The sequence below is a fragment of the Populus nigra genome, chromosome 1, assembly GCF_951802175.1.
Source record: "Populus nigra chromosome 1, ddPopNigr1.1, whole genome shotgun sequence".
In the NCBI taxonomy this organism is placed as follows: domain Eukaryota; kingdom Viridiplantae; phylum Streptophyta; class Magnoliopsida; order Malpighiales; family Salicaceae; genus Populus; species Populus nigra.
In genome coordinates, this window is record NC_084852.1 from 18,677,475 (window position 1) to 18,704,906 (window position 27,432).

General features: G+C 35.4%; 1 protein-coding gene and 1 long non-coding RNA gene across 2 annotated transcripts; both read left to right on the forward strand.

Annotated features, from left to right (window-relative positions):
- Positions 1-13,817: 13,817 nt before the first annotated feature.
- Positions 13,818-14,586, forward strand: LOC133692561 (uncharacterized). The gene is made up of 3 exons (XR_009841956.1): positions 13,818-13,861; positions 14,177-14,239; positions 14,551-14,586. It is a non-coding gene; the product is annotated as an uncharacterized LOC133692561 (long non-coding RNA).
- Positions 14,587-19,104: 4,518 nt separating this feature from the next.
- On the forward strand, positions 19,105-22,418 carry LOC133701948 (terpene synthase 10-like). The gene is made up of 7 exons (XM_062126148.1): positions 19,105-19,464; positions 19,672-19,939; positions 20,036-20,414; positions 21,025-21,243; positions 21,353-21,491; positions 21,594-21,842; positions 21,925-22,418. The coding sequence occupies exons 1-7, from the start codon at positions 19,240-19,242 to the stop codon at positions 22,225-22,227; spliced, it is 1,782 nt and encodes a 593-aa protein (XP_061982132.1). The 5' UTR covers positions 19,105-19,239; the 3' UTR covers positions 22,228-22,418.
- Positions 22,419-27,432: the final 5,014 nt, after the last annotated feature.

The following is a 27,432-nucleotide window of genomic DNA, read 5'->3' on the forward strand; positions in this document are numbered from 1 at the left end:
CATAAGCGCATTTGAGTTTGTAAAGATACCAGAATCAAAATTCTTGGGTTTATAATCATTCTAGATCCAAACATATAGTCGATGGTTGTTATTGGCCTTATGTTGGGTCATAAGGCTATCCCTATGACCCTTATAAGAGCTTAGGATCATCTTTTTTATTTATTTACTCGCATATATAGTTCTTGATTTATTTGATTACATTTATACATAAAATTTTAATTTGTACTTAAAATGTTTTATAGAAAACCAAAATATTTGACCTCCGATGGAGCACGTGTCACATAACTAGTCCTATCTACTAGTAGTTGAATTACACCAATGAATGGTCCAACCCTTCATTAATGATGTAGGGGCATATATCAATACGTTTAAAAATAAGTCTAAATGTATCAAATGAGTTTTCTGATGAAAGCAAGTGCAATTTTTAATATGATAATTAAATAAAATTAAACTTTTATGAAAATAAATCTAAATGTATCAAATAAGGTTTTTTTTTTAAAAAAATGATAATGAATGTAATTTCTAATGTAATCATTAAATCACACTAAAATTTTATGAGCGCGTTTTACATATCCAATCATTAAATCACATTTACTAATCTTTGAATTAAACACCAATAAGAGGTCCAATTAAAAATAAAACTAATTCTTCTAAGTAAATTCACTACCATAAAATCGACGAATACAAACAGAAATACCGATAAATTTTTTCTGTCGATATTTTATGGTGATCTTTACCGACTGAATTTTTTCCATTGCTAACTCTATCAGTAAACATCGATAGAAATATGTCGTCGGTATTGTCGCACGTGTGCGGCGTCGCGGCGATCGCCCACCCTCAAGGAAAAACATGGAATGGTATATTCCTGGAAAATGTGTAGAGACAAGGAATTCTTGTCTCCTATCAGTGAAAAATATGGATTGGGAGTCGCCACCTAGTATTCTGGTTACTAGAAACCCTAACTGGTCTTTAGAGATCAGGTACGGAGACTGGTTGCGTAAAGGGAAGGTATTAGCACCCCAACTACGCCCTACCTAAGGTAGGCTGCATTGTTTTAATGTCTGATAAAATCTAAGGTCGTGTTGTGGTTTCTTATTGTTCGGAATACGCATTACGTGTAATGTCATACCCTAGGTTCTATTGTCCGAAAAAAGAATTAAATATCTGAAATACGCATTACGTGTAATGTCATACCCCGAATACTAAAAGATAAACAAAATAAAATTTTTTGTTGTTTTTGAAATTTTAGCCAATGTTCTCATGACTTTAATAAACTAGTTATTAAAGCCAAAATGCATGCTAAAACATTGTTTTTTGGTGTATGAAAAATACAATATAATTTTTTTAGCTTTGAGACACTTGGCCGTATGCACAAAACATTTTTTTTCTATTTTTTGTATTTTTTCATATTTTGGAAGTTTTGATGAAAACCGGGTATTTTAATACCGGATTCGTATTTTTTTAAAAAAAATGACAGAAAACAAATCGAGATTAAACAAAACAACATAAAACAATACACTCGGGAAATCAAAAATATTGAAAAATATTTTTTCTTTCAAAAAAAAAATTGAAATGGGCCGGACTCGACCTAGATCAGTGGGCTGGGTCTGACCCGGCCCAAAACCAAATGGGTTGGTTACTGTGCACCAACATAGTAACCAGCCCCTTCACCATTTGCTGCAGAACGTGAATTATTCACGTTCTGCATGCAAATGCAGGCAGGGGCTGAGGAAGAGGAAACAAAACGGGGCAGCAGGAGGTTACCTAGAGCGGCGGCGGCGGTGCTGTTGTCGCGGTGGAGGGACTGTCGTGGTCGGCAGAGCTGCTCCTTCTTCTTCCTCTCCCTCCTCTGTTTTTTTTTGCTCTTTTTTGCTTCTTCTTTCTTTCTTTTTCTTTCGGTTTTTCGGTCTCTCTCTTCTCTTTGTTCTCGGTCTCCTTTTTTTTTTCTTCTTCTTCTTCTTCCTTTTCCTCTTTTCCTCTCTCTCGGTCTCCCCTTTTCTTCTTTTTTTTGGTCCCCCTCTTTGGGTTGCCTCCCCTGTTTTTATAGCCAAAAACATGTGAGGGGACGTGGCTAGGGCGGCCACTGTGCGACCGCCCCTTCCAACACGTGGAAAGTGGTTGGCAATTCGGCATCTTTTAGAAGGTAGGCAGCGTCTTTTTGAAGGATGGATGGCGGTGACAGAGGAAGGAAGAAAAAATCTTCTTCTTCCCCTGTTTCGCGTGTCTAGGGGAAGAAGAAGATGGTGTCGTTTCAAAACAGCACCGTTTCTAGCTTTCTTCTTCTTCTTTTTTTGAACAGTATATGAAACGGCGCCGTTTTGGACAAAACGCGCCGTTTCATTTAAAAGGAAAAGGCAGCAAAACGTGACAGAGTTTACATTGGTCCTCAATTTGTGATTTGTTCAATCGAGACCTCAATTGCAATTTCGATTTAAAAATTAATGCAATTGCATCCCTGCCAAAATCCAACAGCGCCCCTGAAGTTGGCCGCCTTTTTCACTTTGATCCTTGGTCTTGAATTAGTGCAATTTGACCCTCAATTGAGCAATAAACTTCTAATTTCTTCAATTAGGCCCCTGACCGGTTTTAATTCCAGCCCCTCTACTTGCGCGCCTTTTCCATTTTAGTCCTTGGTTTCGGATTTCTCCAATTAAGTCTCTAATTGACCATCAAACTTCAATATTTATGCAATTAAGCCCCTGATTTGACCAAACTAACTTCCAAAAATTATAATTTGATCCCAGAACTTTAATTTCTTCCAATTAAAGCCCAAATTAACTCCAAAATCAATTTTTCTTGCAATCAAAACCTCCATAAATTCAATTAAACTCTCAATAAAATTTAATTGAGTCCATAAACATTTGATTTTGGACTTTTCTTCCTCAAATTGAATTTTCTTTGTCAATAGGGCTATTATCAGTCAACAAAATATTGTCAAATTTTAATTTTTGTATTTTTAAACCTCCCCAACCAATTTTTGACCATTTTCTAAGCGTTCTGGCATCCTTTTTTCACTGTTATTTTTTTAGAATATTTTCTTGATTTTTTTGTATTTTATTATTTTGTATTTTGTATTTTGTATTTTTATTATTTTTTGTGCGGGACCAAAAATGCGTTACAACAGGTATATACCAAGGAAATCCCAGTCAGAATAGAAGGAATAAAAAAACCAAACAATACAATGACATGTAAGTTCTTACAGACACCGTTGTTGACAGAATTACAGTGGGATTCAAACAGGCAAACTATACAGTGACGTGACAGAATTGCTAATAGAGTTACCATCAGAATAATTCCATCAGTAAATCCATTGGTAATATTTAATATATGACCTAACACTCAAGATTTACCTCAAGGATTGCGGAGGATGGATTATTGTAATAGGGTTCATGGTTTTATTAATTACGCAATATCTAACCCAAGAAATATTAGTGGAGGTGGTATTAGGTGTCTATGCAAAAGGTATAAGAACAAAAAGTTTCTCGATCCAAATATTGTAACGATTCATCTTCTATAAAAAAAAGTTCATGGAGGAATACTTGTGTTGGTATGCACACAAAGAACTATTTGTTCCTCACGAGATCATGATAAAAAAAGATGGTTGGGTCAACTTCTAGTGCTAGCAACGTGCGTGAAGTTGTTGATGATAACAGTAATCCTTATAAGATTATGATTATGGATGCGATGAAAATGAATCAGGGCCATGGCGGTCAATGTCAATTCATGGATGAAGAACCTAAAGCAGACGCGACTAGGTTTTTTTTATCTTTTGAAAGATTCTGACGGACCATTATAGGATGGTTGCACAAATCATAGTAAATTATCAGTCATTACTTAGGTGTTTACCATCAAGTCGCATTATGGGTTGAGTGAGGCTGGTTATGATTGAATTGTCGAATGAGTGAGAAGCATTTTACTTGAAGGAAATGTTAAAGAGAACTCTATGTTGCTAAGTCCATGATGAAACCCCTTGGTCTAAGATACCAGAAAATTAACATGTGTCCAAACTTCTGTATGCTGTATTACCTTGAAAATGATAAGGTACTGAGTGTAGGACATGTGGGCATTCCAGTTATAAACCCAGAACTAGCAGGGGAAAGACTCTTGTCGTATATGTTGGGGTTTCGATATGTGAGGTTTATATTATTAAAGAGATATCAACATTTATCTCGTACTATTTCAAATCTCAATTGACAAAAATAATCAATCATGTTCCAAGGCATGGCGATGGTGGTGAAGTGCCTTCGAGTGAGAACTTGTCAATATTCTCCAATCTTAGATGACTCGTACAAAAAAATATTGTTAGGGGAAGATATTTTTCTAAAATAGAATTTAGACAAGCACATAATTATATGTTATTTAACTACGATGAACTAAGACCTTTTATTCAATAAGTGTACTACTTAAACTTTGTTATTAATGAATTATTTCTCTCTTGTAATATTACAAACTTATACATTATTGAATACCTCATAAGCAACATTGTCAATATTTACTGTCTAAAAACTCATAGTTAATCGAATCCTAAATCTTTCGATTACAAGATAAACAATTTGCCACGTGATTCAAAACACATATAAGTACTATTTAATTATCATTATCAATCAGAATACTTAATTTCTTTAAACATTTCTTGTTCACTATTCATCGTTGTAGTTTATGTACCAGCTTTATAAATTGGGAGGGAATGTTAGTGCTACATTGTATTTATTAAGTTTGGGTCCTGAAAGAAAGATGAAGTGTTAGAATGAACATTTTGTCAATGGATACATGTTTCAAATTGAAGAATATAGGTAAGGTAAAAAGATATATAACAGTGGGTTTTGTGTTAAGGGATCAACTTTTAATGAGTTTAAAGTTGACTATTATGGGAAATTAGAAAAGGTAATTGAATTGCAATATCATAGTGAGCAGAATAAAGTGTTATTGCTCAAATACTATTAATATGACACAACTGACAGAAGAATCAAAGTAGATCCCATCATGGTTTGGTTGAAATAAATTCAAACGCTAGACTTCGCAACGTCAATGATGTCTTTTTTTTCACCGAACCATGCCAACAAGTTTATTACACATACACCCCTTTCTTTAGAAAGGATCGTTCAAGAGTTGATTGATTATCCATATTGAAAACCAAACCCAGGGGTCGTGTCGAGGTTGTTAAGGATGAGAACGATGAATTAAACATAGGAGATGATGTCTTTCAAGTTAATGAGTTGGTTGATCTATATTGAGTTGCTTCATTAATTGACTTAGAAGAAAATTCAAATTTTTGCATCTTCGATAATAGTTTTATTGATGTTGACACTGAGAAGTTGAATGTTGTTCTGAGCTCCAGGAGACAAGCACAAGTCGATAGAGATCATTATAACAATGAAATCAACGTAGACGATTACGATAGAGCTGATAATGAGTCAATTGAAAAAGAAGAAGATAATTTTAACTAACTATCAAAACACGAAAGTGTAATCTATAAAATATAATGTAATATTTATTGATGAAATTCCTTACAAAGAAGTATTTATTTTATTATTGTTTTGTGAACATGTGTTACTGTGTTGTGAGTGCAACTTTTAATTTAAGTATTTACAAGATGGATAGATAGGGAATGCAAACTTTTTATGATGTCGGACACTATTTCACATCAATAGAAATACTAACAGTTCATGTCCGTCTGTGTATTCCAGAGGCGAAAGGAACTGTTCCCCTCCCCCCGACATTATTCATGGAACACCACACCAATGGAAATACCGATGGTTTATGTCCGTCGATGTATTCTAGAGGTAAAAGGAAATTGTTCCCCTCACATGTCGGTGATGGCAATTAAAGTTCACTAATTGAGTGAGATTCGCCTTCATGTCTGATTTTATATTATTATTAAAAAAGATGGTAGGTTTTTCCATGAAATCACCAATGGACTGCGAATTCCAATGCACTAGTAATTAATGCATTTCTGACTATTTACTTTAACAATTTTATCGACAGAATCACGGACAAACTAAAAACTGACTGGAGGGGTTTTTGAAATTTTTAGTGCGAAATGAAAATTTCAAGGGGATGTTACTAAGGGAATCACCGATGGACTGTTTAAAAATAATAATATTTAATAGTTTGTTGGTAATTCCGTCTGTAAACCATATTATAAGAACCCAACGAGCGCAGCAGAACTTCAATTTTTTTTCTCTCGGCTTGAAAATCACTTTCTCAAATTCTCTCCTTAATTCTTTACAGTTACATTTTGTCTTTCAAACATTAAGGCTAGAAATCAAGCTTTCTTTCTCTCAACACAATCAACAAGTATATGTGGTGAATGTTTTCACATATTTTCTTCTTATTTTTCTTCTTTTCTTTGGTTTATTAACAATTTATTTTGATTTTTTTTTTGTATAACACAGTTCAATTCTGAAATTAAGCACACCATTAAGGTAAGAATTTTTCATTCCTAAGGCGTAGATTTGTTTTTGTATTATTTTTTCTTTTTTTGTCTATATTGCAATAATGTTTTATTGTTTTGTTGAATTTTAATTTTTATTGTCAAATTTGTTGTTCAATGTCAATTGAATATCTAGGATTAAATTTAATTACAAAAAATTCTTGTCAATGTAAAGGAGGTGTCCCTTCATAGCGGGATTCATTCAACTGTAAGTACAAGGCACAGTAGAACGACAACCTTGTAATCGATAACGAGCACTTCGGAACTGGATTTCGCGGCCTTGTTTGATCAAAGAGTGCAAGAACATATGACTCATCGAAATGAAAAATATGAATGACTCTCTACGGATTATGAAGACTCCTCCTTATGGTCACAGATATTAGATCACAAATGGGTGGTGTATGTGCACCCCCTTATTGGCCTTATGGTCTTGGGAACAATCAGCCTCCTTCTCCTCCAGCGCCATATTTGTTCTAGTTTCATAATATTTGAATGTATAAATTTTTAATAAATATTTGGCTTTTATATTAAGATAATTTATTTTTACATGAATTTTATACAAATTTAATTTTTTTTAATCATTTTCTATTTCTGTTCAATATATTTTTTTTAAAAAAATTATTTTTAATTATTACGGACGGGGTTACCGACGAAATAATTCCGAGAGTTGGAAAAAAATTACTGCAAATGCCACTTCAACTATTACATCATCGAAAGAATTATTCATTTTGTATATTCCAAAGAGTTGGAATAAAATTGTTGCAGATGCCAATGCCAATCACCAACAAAATAATTATGTCGGTATATTCCAGCGTGTTTTTTTTTGTGTGCATTATCCGTTTGTAAAACTATCGAGTTTTTTTTATTATTGACAGACTTGCCGACAAACCGTTCAACGCTTCCATCCACACGATGTTTAATCCTGTACACCCAACAATTGCCAACAACATTCATTGAAGGATGAAAAGGAACAAAGGGCCTAGTGTCATTAGAACACAAGGCCCAAATTTCATCTCGCATAGCACCATGCTAAGCCTCATACCTGTTAGCATCAGAGAACACAATGGGTTCATAGTTAGGAGAAGAGATCACTTGACAGATAGGGGCAACAGAGGTAGCTGCAGACGCGTCAAATGTGTGGTCTTGGGTAGCCATGGACGAAGGACCATATGACGCTAATGAGGGTGAGATGGTGGAGAACCTGAATTTGTAAGCTGCTGAAGAGGATAAGAGGAGAGATCAACAATGAGTTATAGATTGGGCGGAGAACTTGATGCAAACCAGGTGGCAAGACACCCAAAACAACAAAAAAGATTGACATTGTTGGGTCATAAATTTCACAACTAGGCACTTTAAGTTTCTTATGTAATGATTGGAGTTTCATTCCCGTTTCCTCATGTTGCTTTTATTTCCCTAATTAATTTGGGGTAGTTTGCTTTAGGAGTCTAAGAGTTTAACTTTCTTTTCGTTTCTCCATTCAGCTTTTATTTCCTAGTTAATGCAGTATTGTTTCCTGATCTAAGGGAGTTGTTTTTAGGAGTCTAAGAGGTCAGTTCCTCTATTTATTTGATGGTATTGGCTTTGCGACAGGTATGATGGAATAAAAAATAAAAAAACTTCTTTGAGTAGTTAAACTCAAAAATCTTTCTTTTTTCTGTTTTCTGCGGAATTACAGATCGAAGAAACCCTTGTGTGTTGGAACGCGTGTGAGTTCCGTTCTAGTCTGCATCAGTTTGGTATCAGAGCTCGGTCAGCTATCGTCGTTATGGCACCAAAGAGACGTGCAAACCTGCCGAACCTACGTGAACAACCGTTGGATGAAGTCTATGAGCGCGATGAGATTGCACGATTACAACAGCAAGTCGAGACGTTAACGCGGCAGTTAGCAGCGTCGATGGCTCAACATCAGGATCAGAATCCACAAAACATGGAAGAGGAGTCCGAAAGTGATGAAAATCCATTCGCCCCTCAACTAGCACAGAGGAGACCAGCGAATGATGAATCAAGGCATTGGGAGATAAGCCTCAAAATCAACATACCAAAGTTCCATGGTGGTTTGCAAACGGATGAGTACCTCGACTGGATCAATACCGTAGATGAAGTTTTGGAATTTAAGCAAGTTCCAGAAGACAGACGGGTGGCCCTAGTTGCAACAAGGCTCAGAGGTCGGGTTGGAGCTTGGTGGCAACAGGTAAAGAAAACAAGGGCTCTACAGGGGAAAGGAAAGATCACGTGTTGGGACAAGATGAAAAAACACATGCGTTTTGTGTTTTTACCATACAATTACACACGGACACTTTACCAACGGTTACAAAATCTAAGACAGGGCAACCGATCAGTTGATGACTACACTACAGAGTTCTACCAATTAGTTTCACGAGATGCGATTGCAGAGGACGAGGAGTCGCGGGTGGCGCGATATATTGGGGGATTGCAGATTCAATTCCAAGATGTCATTAATATGTTTGATGTGTTGAGTGTGTCTGATGCTCACCAGAGAGTAGTGTAGTTAGAAAAACAACAGGGGCGCAGAAATACGGGGGGCATAAATTTTGGAGGTTCGGGTGCAGGAACGAGCATTAACAACGGACAAACAGGGAACATGAGTTTCAGGGGTTCCAATACAGGTGGTGCAAGTAGCAGTAGCAGCAGACGAGCAACCATTCCACCATCTACTATTACCAAACCCACTGTGCCCACTCACACAACGGCACCGACCACAGGTTTTCGTTGTTTTAATTGTGGAGAGCCAGGACATAGATTCGCAGAATGTAAGAAAGGACCACGGAGGGGATTATTTTTGGACGTCGAAGAAAACATCAGGGAGCAAGAAGGTGATTTTGAAACAGAACCAGTTTATGATGAGGAGGAGCGACTAGAGGGAGATCATGGTCCCTTATTGATGATTCACAAGAAACACGTGGAATATTGCCAAGGGGAAGGTGTGGAAATCAAACCTAGAACAACCTATAACAGCACAGAGATCATTGAAGAGCATTTAGAGGGGGATATTGGACCAGTATTAATGATCTGACATAGTTGCTTAGCACCTCGTGGAGTAGAAGATGACTGGTTGCGTACCAATGTATTCCAGTCCACTTGCACAATTAGCGGGAAGGTTTGTCGATTCATCGTTGACTCATGTAGTTGTGAGAATATGGTGTCCGAAGAGGTGATCCGTAAGCTACACCTGGCAACAGAATCCCATCCGCGACCATATAAACTAACATGGCTAGATAAGAAGAATGATGTTACAGTGACAAGGCGCAGCTTAGTGTCTTTTTTCAATCGGTGCAACCTACAAAGATCAGGTTTGGTGTGATGTGGTTTCCATGGACGCTTGTCATCTATTATTGGGCAGACCATGGTTATATGACCGACGTGTGATGTATGATGGGTTCTTGAATACGTGCACTTTCATGTTTAATTCAATCAGGGTTGTGTTGGTACCAAAAAAATAAGTTACAGGCAGCATTCCAAAAGGAGAAAACAACAATTTATTGGCAATGGCTAAGTTTGAAGCGGAAATTAAGGAATCTAGAGTGGTTTACATACTGATCGGAAGAATGGAAGTTGAGGATAGCATTATTCCGGGCAGCGTTGAACCATTATTGCAGGAGTTTGGAGATGCATTTCCAGCTGAGCTTCCTGAAAGCCTACCCCCATTAAGGGACATTCAGCACCACATTGATCTGGTGCCGGGTGCCAATTTACCCAACAGACCACATTATCGGATGAGTCCGAAGGAGCATGAAGAATTACAGCACCAAGTAGAGGAATTGTTAGTGAAAGGACATATTCGAGAGAGTCTTAGTCCTTGCACGGTACCTGCCCTTCTGACCCCAAAGAAAGATGGGACATGGCGAATGTGTGTTGACAGCAGGGCCATCAATAAAATTACGGTTCGTTACAGGTTTCCAATCCCACAGTTGGATGACTTGCTGGATCAGTTGAGTGGGGCCATAATATTCACGAAGTTGGACCTGAAGAGCGGATATCACCAGATTCGTATCCGACCGGGAGATGAATGGAAAACGGCCTTCAAAACTCGAGAAGGACTTTTTGAGTGGATGGTCATGTCGTTCGGGTTGTCTAATGCCCCAAGCACATTCATGCGGGTGATGAATCAAGCCCTGCGGCTCTACATTGGTAAGAGCGTGGTGGTATATTTTGATGATATTTTAATTTACAGTGTTAATCCTAGGATGCATCTACAACATCTTCAGGAAGTTTTGGATGTGTTACGCAGGGAGCAGTTTTTCGCAGCAAAAATAAAGTGTGTGTTCTTAAGTGACCAGGTCTTGTTCTTGGGGTATATCATTTCTTCTGAAGGGCTCTCAGTAGACGATTCAAAAATTGAAGCCATCAAACAGTGGCCACAGCCGCAAAATGTGACTGATGTCCGAAGCTTCCATGGGTTGGCCTCGTTCTATCGTCGTTTCATTCCACACTTTAGTGGCATAATAGCCCCAGCGACTGATTGTATGAGGAGCAATGGCAAGTTTACGTGGACACCTAAGGCCGAGATAGCCTTCCAAGAAATCAAGCAACGACTGACCACTGCCCTAGTACTTGTCCTACCAGACTTCTCAAAACCTTTTGAGATACACTGTGACGCCTCAAAGCTAGGAATCGGGGCGGTTCTGAGCCAAAATGGCAGGCCTGTTGCCTTCTTCAGTGAGAAACTCTCAGGGGAAAAGTCACGGTACAACACCTATGACATTGAATTCTATGCAGTGGTTCAAGCAGTAAGGCATTGGCGGCATTATCTATTTCTTCAGGAGTTCGTTTTATTCACTGATCATGATGCCCTTAAACACATGGGGAGTCAAGATAAGATTTCATCTCGACATGCATCCTGGGCTGCATACCTACAACAATTCACTTTTGTCATTAAACATAAGGCGGGCACACAGAATCGAGTGGCTGATGCCCTCAGTCGTCAAAAAAATTTGCTGGTTGACATGCGTGTCAAGGTATTGGGTTTCGACTCCTTTCAAAAGTTGTATGTCTCTGACCCTTTCTTTGCTGTTGTGATAGAGAAAATTCAGAACAACCAACAAAGTGATTTTGTCCTGCAAGACGGGTTTGTTTTCAAGGGCACCCAATTGTGTATACATGATTGTAGTCTACGGACCAAGATCATACAAGAGCTGCACGGAGAAGGGCATGTGGGAAGAGACCGAACTTATTTGCTGGTGGCTGCGTCCTATTTCTGGCTATCACTGCGTAAAGAGGTTGGGCGTTTTGTTGCGCGATGTCAGGTCTGTCAAGTTGCCAAAGGGGGAGCTACCAATGCCGGTTTGTACATGCCACTTTTTGTTCCAATACGACCATGGTCCGACATCAGCATGGATTTTGTTTTAGGCCTCCCACGTACCTAACGGGGGTTTGACTCTATTTTCGTGGTAGTAGACAAGTTTTCAAAAATGGCTCATTTTATCCCGTGTAAGAAAACGACAGATGCTGTTAATGTGGCTGAGTTGTTCTTTCGAGAAGTTTATCGGTCGCATGGGCTGCCAGAGTCAATCGTATCAGATAGGGACACTCGTTTCCTAAGCCATTTCTGGCGGAGTCTTTGGAAGATGGTCAATACTCGCTTGAATTTTAGTAGTGCTTATCACCCTCAATCAGATGGGCAAACCAAGGTAGTGAACAGGTCGTTGGGAAATCTCCTTCGCAATTTGGTAGGTGATCAGTTAAAATCTTGGGACAAGAAACTTGGCCAAGCAGACACTACTAAAAATAAGGGGTATTAGCATCTGAATTTAGCAACGGAATTATCCGTTGCTAAATTCAGTAACAGATTTGCAACGGATTAAACATATATTATTTTTTTAATATTAGCAACAGAATTTAGCAATGGAAAATCCGTTGCTAAAGACAACGTAAAGTTTGCAACGGATAATCCGTTGCTAATTAAAAAAATAATTATTTAAATTTTAATATAAAACCAAAATGATATAAACCGTTGATTACTTTTGATAAAAGAAAATCTCAACCGTCTAATATTTTTACACCTACAGGACTCCCCCCACCCTACACCCTTAGAAACGTAAAAGAACAACAAAACCAGCACCTTCCCATCTTCTTCGTCCCCAAAACCAGCAGCTGAAATTCCCATCTTCTTCGTCCCTAATAACACACTTAGCTGTAGAAAAATCACCCTCTCTTCATCGATTTGATTTTTCTTTGTCCCAAACTTTTCATCTTCTTCTCATTCGTCTTCAACATCACTAATTTTTTTTCTTGATCTTCTTCTCCTTCATCTTAACAGTTTCAATCTTTATCTGTAAACCACCAAAATCACAGACCCATGGCAACATCGAACCAGACCCAGCATAATCACCAAAGAACATCCTGATTTACCCCTTCTCTCTGTAAATGGGGTGGGTTTTGCAGTATTTTCTTTATTAATTCAGGTAATTAATTTAGGATTTATATTTCTCTCTGTTGAAATCTAACTTACCCTAAAACGTTTTAATCTAAATTTTCCAATCTCAGGTGTTATTCTGTCTTGTAGATTCATCCCGTTCACCTATAACTCAAGAACACAGGTACTAATTTTTTTTTATCGATACTTTGAATAATGGTTTTATGCTATTAATTCGATAATATAAGGGTTATGAAATGTTTTTACCATGATCTATAACATAATTATGCATGTTTAATTGAAAATTTATGAAAACCCCCAATTTAATTTTTAGGGTTACGGTTCACAAATTGAGTGATTTTAGGCAATTGGAAAAATGTTTGCAATTCATGTGTCTGGAAGAGAGTGATTGATGGAAATTATGCATCAGTTCAATTTCTTCACTTTCACAGAGGTGTTTCATGATGTTATAACTTGCTATCGTTCTGGTTCAACTTTTTAACTTGTGCTCTATTTCTATAAATTTTAAGTGTTACAGGAGTGTATGGATGCTGTTGAAATCTAGATAGTCTAGCAACTAGTTAACCTGTGATGCTCTGCTTCTGTAGCAGTCCAAATTTTTCTTTTTTTCTTGCTGTGAATATTTGATTGAGCATGCACTACATTGTTTGTTGCGCTACGTGTGGTAATTATCATATCAACATCATACACAGTGCTATCAGTTGTTTATTCTACCCGTGGTTACTGTTATAAATTTTGATTTTATACCAACATCATATGCAGTGCTAACAGAAAATATTATTAATTGCACCTGTGGTAACTGTTATTGATTTTGATATATGTTTAGGATTTTACGACCCAAGGAGTAAAGAAGTTGTGTGACTATGCCTCCAGTTTGGAAAACAACTTACTTGAAGAGAATATCCAGGCATGTCATCATCTTTTTGTTTCCTTTTGGCCTTTTCAATACTCTGTTACTGAACTTTACCATTCACCATGGTCCACAAATTCTACAGACTTCAGCATCCAGTTCACGGCTAACATTCTCATCAAAGGTAATATTTTTCTTTTGCATTAGGGCACGTCTCTAATAAAACATTGTAAACAAAGTAGTTGGTTTTGTTATTGGAGACACCATATCTATATTTCTAAACTAGATATTGTCTATTTTACCGTCTTGGTTAGTGGGGGAGATCTATTTAAGATTGGAATTTAATTACTTTTACTGGACATGCCCAGGCTGAAGCATTCTGTTATCCCAAACCAGGGGCCACATGCTTAAAATAGCTTTGCTTAAGTGCTTGCATATGTTCCAAATATGGTTTCTGGTGCCTAAAGTTTTCACTAGTTTTTGTGTTGTTATTTACCAGGCTGGGGCATTGCCTGCTCCATCAAGTGAACCATCAACTCCTGCTTCGATTGGATCTCAAGAGGTTTGTTTACTTTTGAAAATTTGTTGCCTGTGGCCAAAATAAATTTCTGCGAGCATCAATGAGAGATTGTCGACAATTTTGTATATATTGCGACTTACCCTGTTTTCCAGTCCATGAATAATCTAATATAGCCATCTTACAAGTTTAAAGAATTTCTTTATGACTTTTATTCCATGCTAATAGCTTGATTGATGTTCCCTTTATAGTTTTGTTTTTTACAGCATAAGATAACTTCTCTGTCAGGAACTCTTCCCAGCACTTTTAAGAATATAATTACCTCAATTTCCTTTCCTTGATTTTCCCTTTCCCAGGTTCAAAGGCCCCCTCGTAATGCTGCATCACCCTCAGCAGGTTCAGCTTGAATTTCAATTTGCAGTTTACATCCTTTTTATTTATTTATATAATTTCTTGACATCTAACTTTTTCAATGAAACATTTCCAGAGAAGTAACGGGATTTCAGGAGTGGCTGAGCTTGCTAGTGGCCTCGGGATTTCTAAAGGTATCCATACAGAAGAAGAAACAAGTAATAGAACGAGTTGGTTGAAACCTGCATTTCTTATGAGAACACGTAGCGCAACAAACAGTGTAGTGCAGCAAATATTGGTGTATTTGCAACCAGCACCATGATTGTATCTTTTGTTATTTTTTTTAATTGTATTTCGACTTAATTGTATTAATGCAAGTTTGACTAAATTTTTATAATATGAATATTATTTTTATTTCATTTTTTATTAGTTATACAATTATTTTTAATATTAATTTATGTTGGTTATATATATTCTACAACTTTTAAAATATCCATAAATAATTAATTAAACAAATTAAAAGTCATTTTAATAAATAAATAAAAATTAATTTAATAAAAATAATATAATCAGCAACGGATTATCCGTTGCTGATTCCCAAAATTAGCAACGGAAATTCCGTTGCTAATTTTGCAACGGAATATCCGTTGCTAAAAAATCAGCAACGACAAATTTGCATCCGATATTTGCCGTTGCTGATTCCGTTGCTAAATTGTTTTAGCAACGGATTTTAGTATTATTTGCAACGGACCAGTCCGTTGCTAATTACTACATTTTTTAGTAGTGAGAGTTTGCTCATAACCATGCAGTCAATCATAGCACCAAGCTCAGCCCCTTTGAAATTGTGTATGGGTTCCTCCCACGGTGTCCACTTGATCTGGCTAATCTACCAAGCAACACCAAAATTAATCACAAAGCAGAGGACTTTGTCACTCAGCTGCAGGACGTTCACAACCTTACTCGACAAAAGCGGCGACTTGTCGATTTTGCAGTGGGTGACTTTGTCTGGGTGGTGCTAACCAAGGATCGTTTTCCTATAGGTGAGTATAATAAACTGTCACCACGAAAAATTGGTCCAGTGGAGATTATTGAGAAAATTAATTCAAATGTTTATCGCCTCAAGTTGCCTAGTCATATTCGCACAGCAGATGTATTTAATGTCAAGCACTTGGTCCCTTTCCACGGGGACTTGTCATCAGAGGATGCAGATTTCCTGAATTCGTGGCCGAATTCTTCTCAGCATGGGGAGGATGATGCAAACCAGGTGGCAAGACACCCAAAACAACAAAAAAGATTGACATTGCTGGGTCATAAATTTCACAACTGGGCACTTTAAGTTTCTTATGTAACGATTGGAGTTTCATTCCCGTTTCCTCATGTTGCTTTTATTTCCCTAATTAATTTGGGGTTGTTTGCTTTAGGAGTCTAAGAGTTTAACTTTCTTTTCGTTTCTCCATTCAGCTTTTATTTCCTAGTTAATGCAGTATTGTTTCCTGATCTAAGGGAGTTGTTTTTAGGAGTCTAAGAGGTCAGTTCCTCTATTTATTTGATGGTATTCGCTTTGCGACAGGTATGATGGAATAAAAAATAAAAAAACTTCTTTGAGTAGTTAAACTAAAAAATCTCTCTTTTTTCTGTTTCTGCGGAATTACAAATCGAAGAAACCCTTGTTTGTTGGAACGCGTGTGAGTTCCATTCTAGTCTGCATCAGAACTCCACTGAGGTGTGGAGCTCATAGTAGTAGAGCGTGGAGAATCTGTACAGTACTAGGATTTCAACAAGCTACCGGAGAGGCTAGCAAGCCGCTTGGCCTTCAATATTTTTAGGAAGGTCTCCTTCCAATATGTTGAAACTAAGATTTCAACAAGGCAAAAACTTTGAGATAACTATCATGAAATCCAAGTATGAAGAGCATAGCTCATATTATCCCAAAGATTCAATGAGAAATCTTTTTCATAAAAGTACAAGAGTCAAAGAATTAAGAGATACGACAACAGGATATTACAAAATTTTCAGGCTAATTAATTTAGCCCAGACATATTGCAGTTCCTCAGCATCCTGCAACATGATAAATACTTCTTCCTCAGCCAAGCCCGTTGGAATTAATTTTGAAGTCTAAATTCAAAGCATCCTCCATTAATGATGTGGTTATCTGATTAAGTGTCCATAATTCCATCGTTAAACTAATAGAAATATATGTATTGAAAGAGTTTTGATTTAAATCCAAGTTTAAGTCTATAGAGATTTCTTCACATTTAAGAGTAATATAGTATAAGTTAAAGTTCCCTTCCTACCTTCTCCCTTAATTATGTCCAACAAAGCTCACTTATTGTATTGCAAATCATCTTAATTTTAAAATATCTTACATGCTCGAGCTTGTCTTTTTAACTTTTTTCTAGCGAGGTTTCGGTGCAAAACTCTTGCTCAAAATACTTAATTTCATTAACAAAAATCTCTTGGAGCTATCAGTCATGAATGTATTGCATATGAGTGATAATATATTGAAAGAGATTTTAGTCATAGTCATGTGTTAAAAAGGCCAGGCAAACAGAAGTGCTGTTTTTAACGCAAAAATATTTTAGAAAGACTTAGTTTTGTACTAAAATTAGTATGCAAATCATATGTTAAATTAACAAATTCATTAGCTGTAGATAACAACAAAGTGAATTGAGGAAAATCTCAATGGATGATTTGGAGTAATTTTATGGTGGTGAGTGAGTTATTAGTAACATTCTAATACTCTATAGGTTCCATTTTAAGGAAATAAAAAAATACAACTATCATAGAAAAATCTTTAGTGGAGATATTTTTATTATTTTTAATGGGATATATTCTCTATGTTTTTTGTTCAAAATAGGATGAAAAAATAACTAATAGAATACCACTAATTATTTCTTGAGGACCATAAATTTTCCAGAAGATTTAAGTGACAACCTTAGAAATTATAAAGAAAAGAAAACAATTATATATGTAAAGTTGTTGAGAAAACAAATAAGGTAATATATTTTATATTGTAATCCTATTAATATAATTAATATGGATAAAATCAAGTGCTATATCAAAAAATGAAATAAAAAAATTTAAATAATTAAAGATTGTAATTTATTTTCATAATTGTTTAATTGTATTTTTACGTATACCTTTTAACTGATTGATTATTATTAGACTTTCTATCAATAAAGTTTCTCATTTTCTATCAAAGTTTTTAACTAATTATTTAAAAACTAATCTAATAGTGATGATATAGAATTATATATTTTAATTATGAATATCTGTATGTATGTAATTATACACACACACACGTGTATGTCACCAAGGAAAATAAAGGCTTAATTAATTTGAGTGCAGTGTTTGGTTAGTACATCTAGAAAAAGTGATTGAAACATATTTAATTAAAAAATTAAAACCAAAAAAATTATTTTGTTTTTTATTTCAAAATAGAAAGTAAGAGAAAACATATTTTATTTGTCCCACCATCCCTGTAATACTTATCCAATTATGGGTTGAAAAATTTTAGAATGGCAAGTGGAATGATTGTGGGCCCCTTAATCTCATGTGCATAATAATCTCACTCCATATATAATATTTCGAATTCTATCATGATACAAATGTGAAAGATTTTGTCTGACAACCAAATCTTGATGAAGTATTCCCGACTTTGTCGGTCTAGGACTTCAATAATTCAGCAGGTTGTGTTCTTTAATTCACATTTATTTTAGGAGAAAGACTTTGATTGGGAAAATTAATCAGAGTAGTGAGGTTTAATATCAGGTTCAATAATTTCTTATTTCAAAATAAAATTGGTTGCACTACTAGATTTAATAGTTTTCCAGACAGAAATTCATGTATGTATTTACATTAATAGTCTATCTATAATTATTTTTCTGACAGGATTATGGTGGACACTGTCTGTCGGAAAAATATTCATCAGTAATTTCTGGTTTGTCGGTGAGCCTGCTGTTAATAAATTTACCGATGGTTTACAAATGGAAAATACGCACCAAAAAAAATTACCCGCTTGATTTTGTTGGTAATTCTCTCAGTACAATTTAGCATATCACCGACAGAAGAACCATATGTAATTACATCGGTAAACTTACATATCACCGACAGGAGAACCATATGTCATTTTGTCGGTGAGTTAACAGTAGCAGTGACATTTACAGTAATGTTTTTTCAACTCTCTGGAATATATCGACAGAATAAGTCTTTCGGTGAATTACCAGTAGCAATGACATTTAATTTTATTACTAACTATATATGTCTGTAAAACTTACATGTCATCGTTCTGTTTGCCTTTTTTAACTACTTTTCCCACTACAATTCCCTTGGTAATTAAATATCGTGGGAATGATCATGTCGTTGTTTATCGATAGATTTAGTGATTGACAATTCTATCGGTAAATGTCACCGCAATATGTGTATGACAAAATTTCATCGGTATGTTCGTTTATATTTGCCAATTTCATGGTAGTGTTGGGAATTAAGCTCGTTGATTGAACCCGATTCAAAAATTTCACAATTTCCATGGTTTTGAAGTCTGCGAGTTAACCCAAGTTGACTCATATTTGTTTTCCATATCTTTTATAAATGAAGTTTCTTTTCTTTTTATATATATAGGCCTCTAGTTTAGATCTGCATTCTCCACTCGTAAAATCCAATTTGCGTTCCTGGAAAAAAGAAAAACTTCTGAAATGGCTCTGTACCAACTTGCTCTATTCCCTATCAGTACTGTCACCAAACTGACATTTTCAAGTCGCACCTCATTAGGATTATCAAGAAATGGCTGTTTCCCTAGCCAAGTTCGGTGCATGGTAGCGACCGAAACTTGTGTTCAAAGCACTGCCAGGCGCTCTGGAAATTATCCCACTCCCTTCTGGGATCATAAGTTTCTTCAGTCACTGACAAGTGAATATGTGGTAAATATATATACATATGTGCTCCATTATCTTTATTATTATAATTTTCTTTTCATGAGTACTGTAGTCACTATGGATCTGATCGTATTCCAGGCATTTAGAAATTTCCATTACCATTATTACTTCTAATAATGCTTAGATATCTCCGGAGCGCAGTTATTTCCAACCATGGAAAGCTAACAAAACCCTTTATAAATATTTATGCAGGGAGAGCCATACACAGGACAAGCTAACAAGCTGAAGGAAACTGTGAGGGACATGCTTGAGAAACCATTGGATGCTGTATATCAACTGGAGCTAATTGACAACCTCCAAAGACTTGGAGTGGCTTATCATTTCGAGCTTGAGATAAAGAGCATTCTGGAAAGCAGGTGGACTGATTATAAAAAAGACAACAGAGAGATGAAAGAGGACTTGTATGCTACTTCTGTTGAATTTAGACTGCTAAGGCAGCATGGATATAATGTGCCTCAAGGTTGTCTTTATACATATATAGTCATAGTTATATGCATGTGTATATCAATTAAACTTAGCTTAAACGAACTTCATCAAGCAATTCTTCTATTTGCAGATGTTTTCAATAGCTTCAAGGATGAGCAAGGAAACTTCAAGAATTGTCTTCGCGATGATGTCAAAGGGATGCTAAATCTATATGAAGCCTCTTATTATCTAGTAAATGGTGAGAGTATCTTAGAAGAAGCGAGAGATTTTTCTGAAAAACATCTCAAGGAATATAGCAAGGAACAGAATGAAGATCATTATCTTTCACTGTTGGTGAATCATTCATTAGAACTTCCACTGCATTGGACGATGCAAAGGATGGAAGCAAGATGGTTCATAGATGCATATGGAAGAAAAAGGGACTTGAACCCCATCCTTCTAGAGTTTGCTGGATTGGATTTCAACATGGTTCAAGCAAAATACCAGGAAGACATAAGACATGCATCAAGGTATAAAATTAGTAATTGCGAAAAGTGGGGTAAACCTCACCAATAACTCATTTGATTATTTTTTTATGAATTGCAAAAAGTGTCATGATTGACACCTCTTCTACTACATTCCGCTAAATTTAAATATCACATGAAAGTCGTATATTTTCTTCGAAAAGTATTAGCAGGTCACCAAAAAGTCATAAAACCATATTTCAAGGATTTAATAATATTAAAATAACATAAATCTTGTTTTTATCGTACTATTTACATAATTTAAACTTTTTGATGTTCTTTATCTCAATTTCTTATATGGTAGTTTGTTATTTCTAAGTAACATATACAACCTACATGTTATTTAATGAGGCAATGGATTGCATTATATATAGAACAGAAAGAGTGTTAATCAAAGCACTCTGTAGCTTGGAAGTTGAAATAACAAAAAAAAAAAAACAAAATGATTCAGAAGGTGTTTTTTACTATAACATATAGTGAATTCATAAAGTCCGAATACCAAGAAGATATATGACAAGCATCAAAGTATACAATTAGGAGAAGCATGCATTTCATAAAGTATAATGATGAAATGTTCTTAAGGAAAAAACTGCTCTATACTCTCCATTAATGTTAGGTGGTGGACTAGTATGGATCTAGGAAACAAGTTGTTCTACACCAGGGACAGATTGATGGAGAACACTTTGTGGGCGGTAGGAGAGGTATTTGATCCTCAGTTTGGATATTATCGAAAAATGGCGACCAGGATTACTGCTCTCATAACAGCATTAGATGATGCTTACGATGTGTATGGCACCCTCGAAGAACTTGAGGTCTTCACAGATGTTATTGAGAGGTTGGTACTATCATTAGACCTGTTTTGTATGCTACTTTTTTCGATTGCTGGTTTCTTGGAAAAATTCAACCTGAAATATTAAGCATTAAACTATGCAATTTTCCTTCAGCTGGGATATCAATGCATTGGACCAACTGCCATACTACATGAAGATATCTTTCTTTGCTCTCTTCCAGTCCATCAATGAAATCGGTTACAATATTCTTAAAGAACAAGGAATAAATGTTGTTCCTTCCCTGAAGAAATTGGTATTGATTTTAATTTCTCTATAAATGATCTTCCCCTGCTTTTGTAAGTTTGAAAAACTCTCTTTCCATAGTTTTTGACATACACGATTCCAAATGAACTAGTGGGGAGATTTATGTCGAGCATTTCTTAAAGAGGCAAAGTGGTACTACGCTGGATACACACCAACTCTACAAGAATACCTTGATAATGCTTGGTTGTCAGTATCCGGACAAGTCATACTAGGGCATGCTTTCTTCTTGGTTACAAATCAATTGACAGAGGAGGCTGTAAGATGTTGCATGGAATATCCTCACTTAATTCGTCACTCGTCAACGATTGTACGACTCGCAGATGATCTAGGAACATCTTCGGTATATAATTTTTTTTTCTCAAATTTTTTCACTCATACTTTTCTTTTAAAAGGGTTTTGATTTTTCTACATTTTGGAATCAGGATGAGATTGCTAGAGGTGATAATCCAAAATCAATTCAGTGTTACATGCATGAAACTGGAGCGACTGAACAAGAAGCTCGTGAGCATGTACGATATTTGATATACGAGACGTGGAAAAAGCTAAATGTAGAGATATTGAAGCCATATCCCTTTTCTAAAAAATTCATGGGAATTCCAATGGATCTTGCAAGGACTGCTCAGTGTTTTTATGAAGATGGAGATGCGTATGGAATTCAAGATCAGGAGACTCATGGTCGCCTGGCGTCATTGATTGTTAAGCCCATTCCTCTCCAAGATATATAGTTACCAGAAGTCATTCAAACGGTACTGTGAATCGTGTCTGCTGCCATTTCCCAGGCTCTCAGCTTAGCTTGCTTCAGCTTGTTACTGCAAAATGCTTCTTTTCTCTCGAAGTGGTTTCGTTTTCTACTTGGGTGTTTTTCTTGTTCTCTTCGGCTTATCAATAAATAAATATATAAAACGCAATGCTTCAAGTCATGTGTGTTAGAATTCAATGCCACGCTACAGTATGTCGTTTATAAGATGTACGCGGTTTATAAGATTTAGAGTTAGCAAGAATTATAATATTGTTAGAACTTTATAATATTAAAATTAATATTTATTAGAGTTTTATTATTATTAAAAGCTAGTTAGTTGATTGGTTTTTTTCGTGGTTAAATAAGAATAAAAATCTTAATACTAGTTGTGAGGTTATATAAAGTCGCTTTAAACTTCCATAATATACATAAGAAAATAATAAAGAGAAAAAGTAAGAAAATAATAAATAGAAAAAGTAAGCTGTTGTGTTTTTTCTTAAAGAAAAACCCACGTGAGTTTTGTTCAATAATGTAACCATTTCCAAATCATAGGCCTTTATTATGTTATTAAGCAATATAATTAAATAAAATTTTAAGCTTAGGGGCTGGCCAATTTTTCTAACATAAAAAAGAATGATAAGGAAAAAATCAGATACCTAAGTAATTGATTTAATTGGTAATTAAAATAATATGATTAAAAAATACAACAACAATAAATGAACAAACAAAAATAAACAACAAAAAAAGATATAAAAAAAAGAATCCCTAACAAATCTAAAAAAACTAGTTAAATCGGGTTAAATTGCAAACAACCTCACGACTATGGATAAAGAAATGCAGGATAATCTCTTATAAAGAAATGCAAGAGAAAAAAATAAAAATCAATTCCTAATAAATCAAATGAGAACATGATAACTCCACAAAAACAAGATTGGAAAGAAAAAAGTTGAAGCTCAATCTCTAGTAAATAAAGTGTTGAAGGACAAAATTAAAAAAAAAGATATAATTTAAAAAAAGATAAAAAAAACTCGATTCGAGCCACCCAGGTTAAGATGTAAATTCTCTGACCTAGTTATGATACCAGGGTGACTATGTTCGAAAGAAAATTGAATAAAATCATGAAGCTTAATTATCGAACAACTTAATGTTAAAGGACAAAACACTACTAGAAAATTGGCGAAAACCAATAGAATTACCGACAGAAATTTTACGTCGGTAATTTTTACCGATGAAAATAATTTTGTCTCTGATTTTGTCGGTATATACCAATGGACTAATTTCATCGGCGATATGGTCAGTATATACCGACGGAACTAGTCCATCAATATTCACCGACCGTATCGCCGACGGTGTGATGACATGGATTTTTTCAGATGATTTTACCGACGGAATGAACGAGGGATTCAAATCAGGATTTCCATACAGTGACGTCCCATAGTCACCGACGGACTCACCAATAGGTATACCGACGGAAATATTTCGTCGGTAATTCCATCGGTAACAACCTATATATAATTACATACCCACTCTACCGACAGTACTCTCTTCCTCTATTTCTCCTTTTTTCCTATCCCAACTCTCCCCTCCCAAACTGCAGCCAACCACCCATCTCAACTCTCGTCCTCTTCTCACGACAAGAAACTCAAGTTTCTTATACTTTCATACGTGGTTACAACATCCATTTTCTGAGCAATTTATAGTGGATTTTATCATTTTTTGTAAGTAAATCTATCCTTTTTAGTTTTAACATTTAAATGTCAATTTTATTGTTTTTTATTGTTTTTTAGTATATGTATTCTATTAACTTATGTACTTGTTTGATTGTTATTTGTCAAAGAAACTTGTATTGTGAATATATAATTTTATAGTTGTTATAGTTTGTTTTAGATTTTGTCAAAATATATTTGTTTGTAAATTGTTGAAACTTTGTTTGAATTACACCGAATTACATGTGTTGTGATGAAATAAATAATAGCTTGTTTAACGGATCCGTTTTAATTTTTATGAATTCTATTGCGAAGTTGTGATTTTCATAAATTTATATATGTATAAATTTGTATGGACGTTGATAATTGATAATTGAAAATGAATGTATAAATTTGTATGGACGTTGATAATTGATAATTAAAAATGATTATTTAACATAAGTGTTTTTTTAGTTTGTTGGATAATGCCAGGGTAAACCAATATTTTTGTAAATTTATTTACGTAACATAGTTAATTAATACATGTTGTCGTCATAATTTTATAGAGGTTCGATAGAAGTCATGGATAATTGTTCATGGATGTATCGGGACTCACCCCAAGGATTGCAGAGGATGGATTATTGTAAAAGGGTTCAGGGTTTTATTAATTTCGCAACATCTATTCCGAGGAATTTTACTGATGGCGATATTAGATGTCCATGCATGAAGTATAAAAATAAAAAGTTTTTGCATCAAGATGTTGTAACAATGCATCTTCTAACCAAAGGGTTCATGGAGGATTACCTGTGTTGGTATGCACACATAGAACTTTTTGTTCCTAATGAGAGCATGGTAGAAAGGGTGGTTGGGTCAACTTCTAGTGCTAGCAACGTGCATGAAGTTGGAAATGACAATGGTAATCCTTACAGGAATATGGTTATGGATGCAATGAGAATGAGTGAAGGTAATGTCAGTGAATGTCCAATCGTAGAAGAAGAACCTAATGCAGATGCAACAAGGTTTTTTGATATGTTGAAAGATTCTGACGAACCATTATGGGATGGCTGCACAAACCACAATAAATTATCGGTCGTAGCATAGGTGTTCACCATCAAATCAGATCACGGGTTGAGTGAGGCCACTTATGACAAGATTATCGAATAGGCGAGAAGCATTTTGCCTGAAGGAAACAGGCTAAAAGAGAACTTCTATGCTGCAAAGTCCATGATGAAACCCCTCGATTTAGGATACTAGAAAATTGACATAAACCCTAACTTCTACATGTTATACTACCTTAAAAATGCTGAGCTGACCGAGTGCATAACATATGGACATTCCCGTTACAAACTAGAACTGGCAGGGGAAAGACTCTCGTGGCATATAAAAAACTTAGATACTTCCCAATCACACCTAGACTGCAGAGGTTATTCAAGTCACCAAGGACTGCTGAGCACATGACATGGCACCAATCACTTCATGCGCTTGATGAAGTGATGGTGCATCCTTCTGACGGCGAAACATGAAAACACTTTAACAGTATTAATCCTCACTTTTCAGTTGAATCAAGGAACGTGCGTCTTGGGTTGTGTACAGACAGATTCAACTCATTCGGGTCATTTGCTGCTCCTTGTTCTTGTTGGCTGGTCATACTGACAGTTTAAAACTTGCCACCAGGAATGTGTATGAGGCCAAAGTTCATGTTTTTATCTATGTTCATACCAGGTCCGAGTAATTGACACGACCAAAAGATTGATGTCTTCTCCCAAGTGCAGGAGTGTCGAAGTAATAAATAACCCGGCAAGACCGGGGTCGAACCACAGGGAGGTTACTTGTATAAATTATAGATAACAATAAAACAAAAGTAACAATAACAACAACAACAACAACAATAATAATAACAGTGATAATAATAATAGTGAAGAAGAAGAGGAAGAAGTTGATGAGAACTTTGAGATGGAAGATTAACGTAAGGATTAAACAATGATAACAACAAATGTCAAGGTTAGAGGATCCACTAATGGTATTTCAAACAAGTATAGTATAAACCCTTATTATTCAATTGGAAACCACACACAAGGAGGTTCCAATCAGATTATAAATTATTAACATGATTACATTAGTTATCTTATTCGAATAATGCTAATACTTGTAAATGTTGTCAGGCATTCATGATTATAACTTATGTTAACAACAAATCAAGTTCCTTTCATAGCTCAGGTGTCGGTTATACCATACAGTATGGGCTATGAAAGTGCCAAGTATTTGTTGTACCAAATGTTATACAACATAAATCTAGATTAACCATTTAACAAGCAAAGTATTATAAGTGAACAAGATAGCAAATATAAAGCATGTTAGTATCCAACATTAAGGTCCATGTTAAGTTTATATTATACTTATTCTTACACCATTAGTGTACCCTTTTCACCTTGACATAATTAACTTAGCTAGACATAATGAAAGAAAGAAACATAAATAAACAAGGAAAGGAAATGAAAAGCATAAGCAAGAGATTAATATAAGCAAAACTTAAGCATTACAAAATATAAAGAGAGAGCAAGAGCATGATCTTGATCTGGAAACCAAGATGCCTAAATACATGGCAAATGCCTCCTTTTATAGGCCAAAATTCAGAACTATTGATTTGTTGACTAATTGATGAGTGGGTGGCCACATCTTGACTTGGTGACAATTCTTATCTTCTTGTCTGCCAAAAAGTCATTGATGACGTCATAATTTGAACAAACTTGAATCATGAAAGTCCTAGGAAATTGTCTCATCTTTCCAGGGTAAAAATTTGAGATCATTTTGAGTTCTAGAACTCGAGATATGGGCTGAACACTGAACAGTGTCTGGGCTGCAGGACAGATTCGGACTTCTTCTTTGTTGCTACAATTTGGACTTGAAAACAGCCTTGTTAAACCTTGGGCTCCACATGAAAGTTGTAGACCTATGTCTTATCTTTCCATCCATAGAAAATGGACCTAAATCCAAGATCTACAGCTCCAGATATGACCCAATTACCGAACTATGTTCCAGTTTGGACTGCACCAGCATCTCTTTGGCCATCTTTTTGTCCTTTCAATTTCAGTACTTCAACTCATCAATCAATTCTTTCATTTATGTGATAGGCCTGCATTTAAGATGAACATTTACCATAAATTAAAGGTATCTTATATAATTAGATATGTTATTATAAAACACGCTTTAGTTAAGGAGTTATTGATACTTCAAGTGCAAAATGATGATATAAAACCTTGATAAAAATGCACTTTTAAGTACTAATCACACCCCCCAACCAGCTTATTACTAGTCCCTAGTAATTAAAGCGTTAAAATAGAAAAAACAATTTGCAAAATCCACAAAGCAAGGCATTCATCATTCAACTTCCATTAATCTATCTAGATAAACAAACTCTCATTAAATTTTATATATCTGCTCAATACCTCTTAAACAAAATATTAATAAACCTTCCTTGTTATGTGCTCAATGTATGAAACATAGAT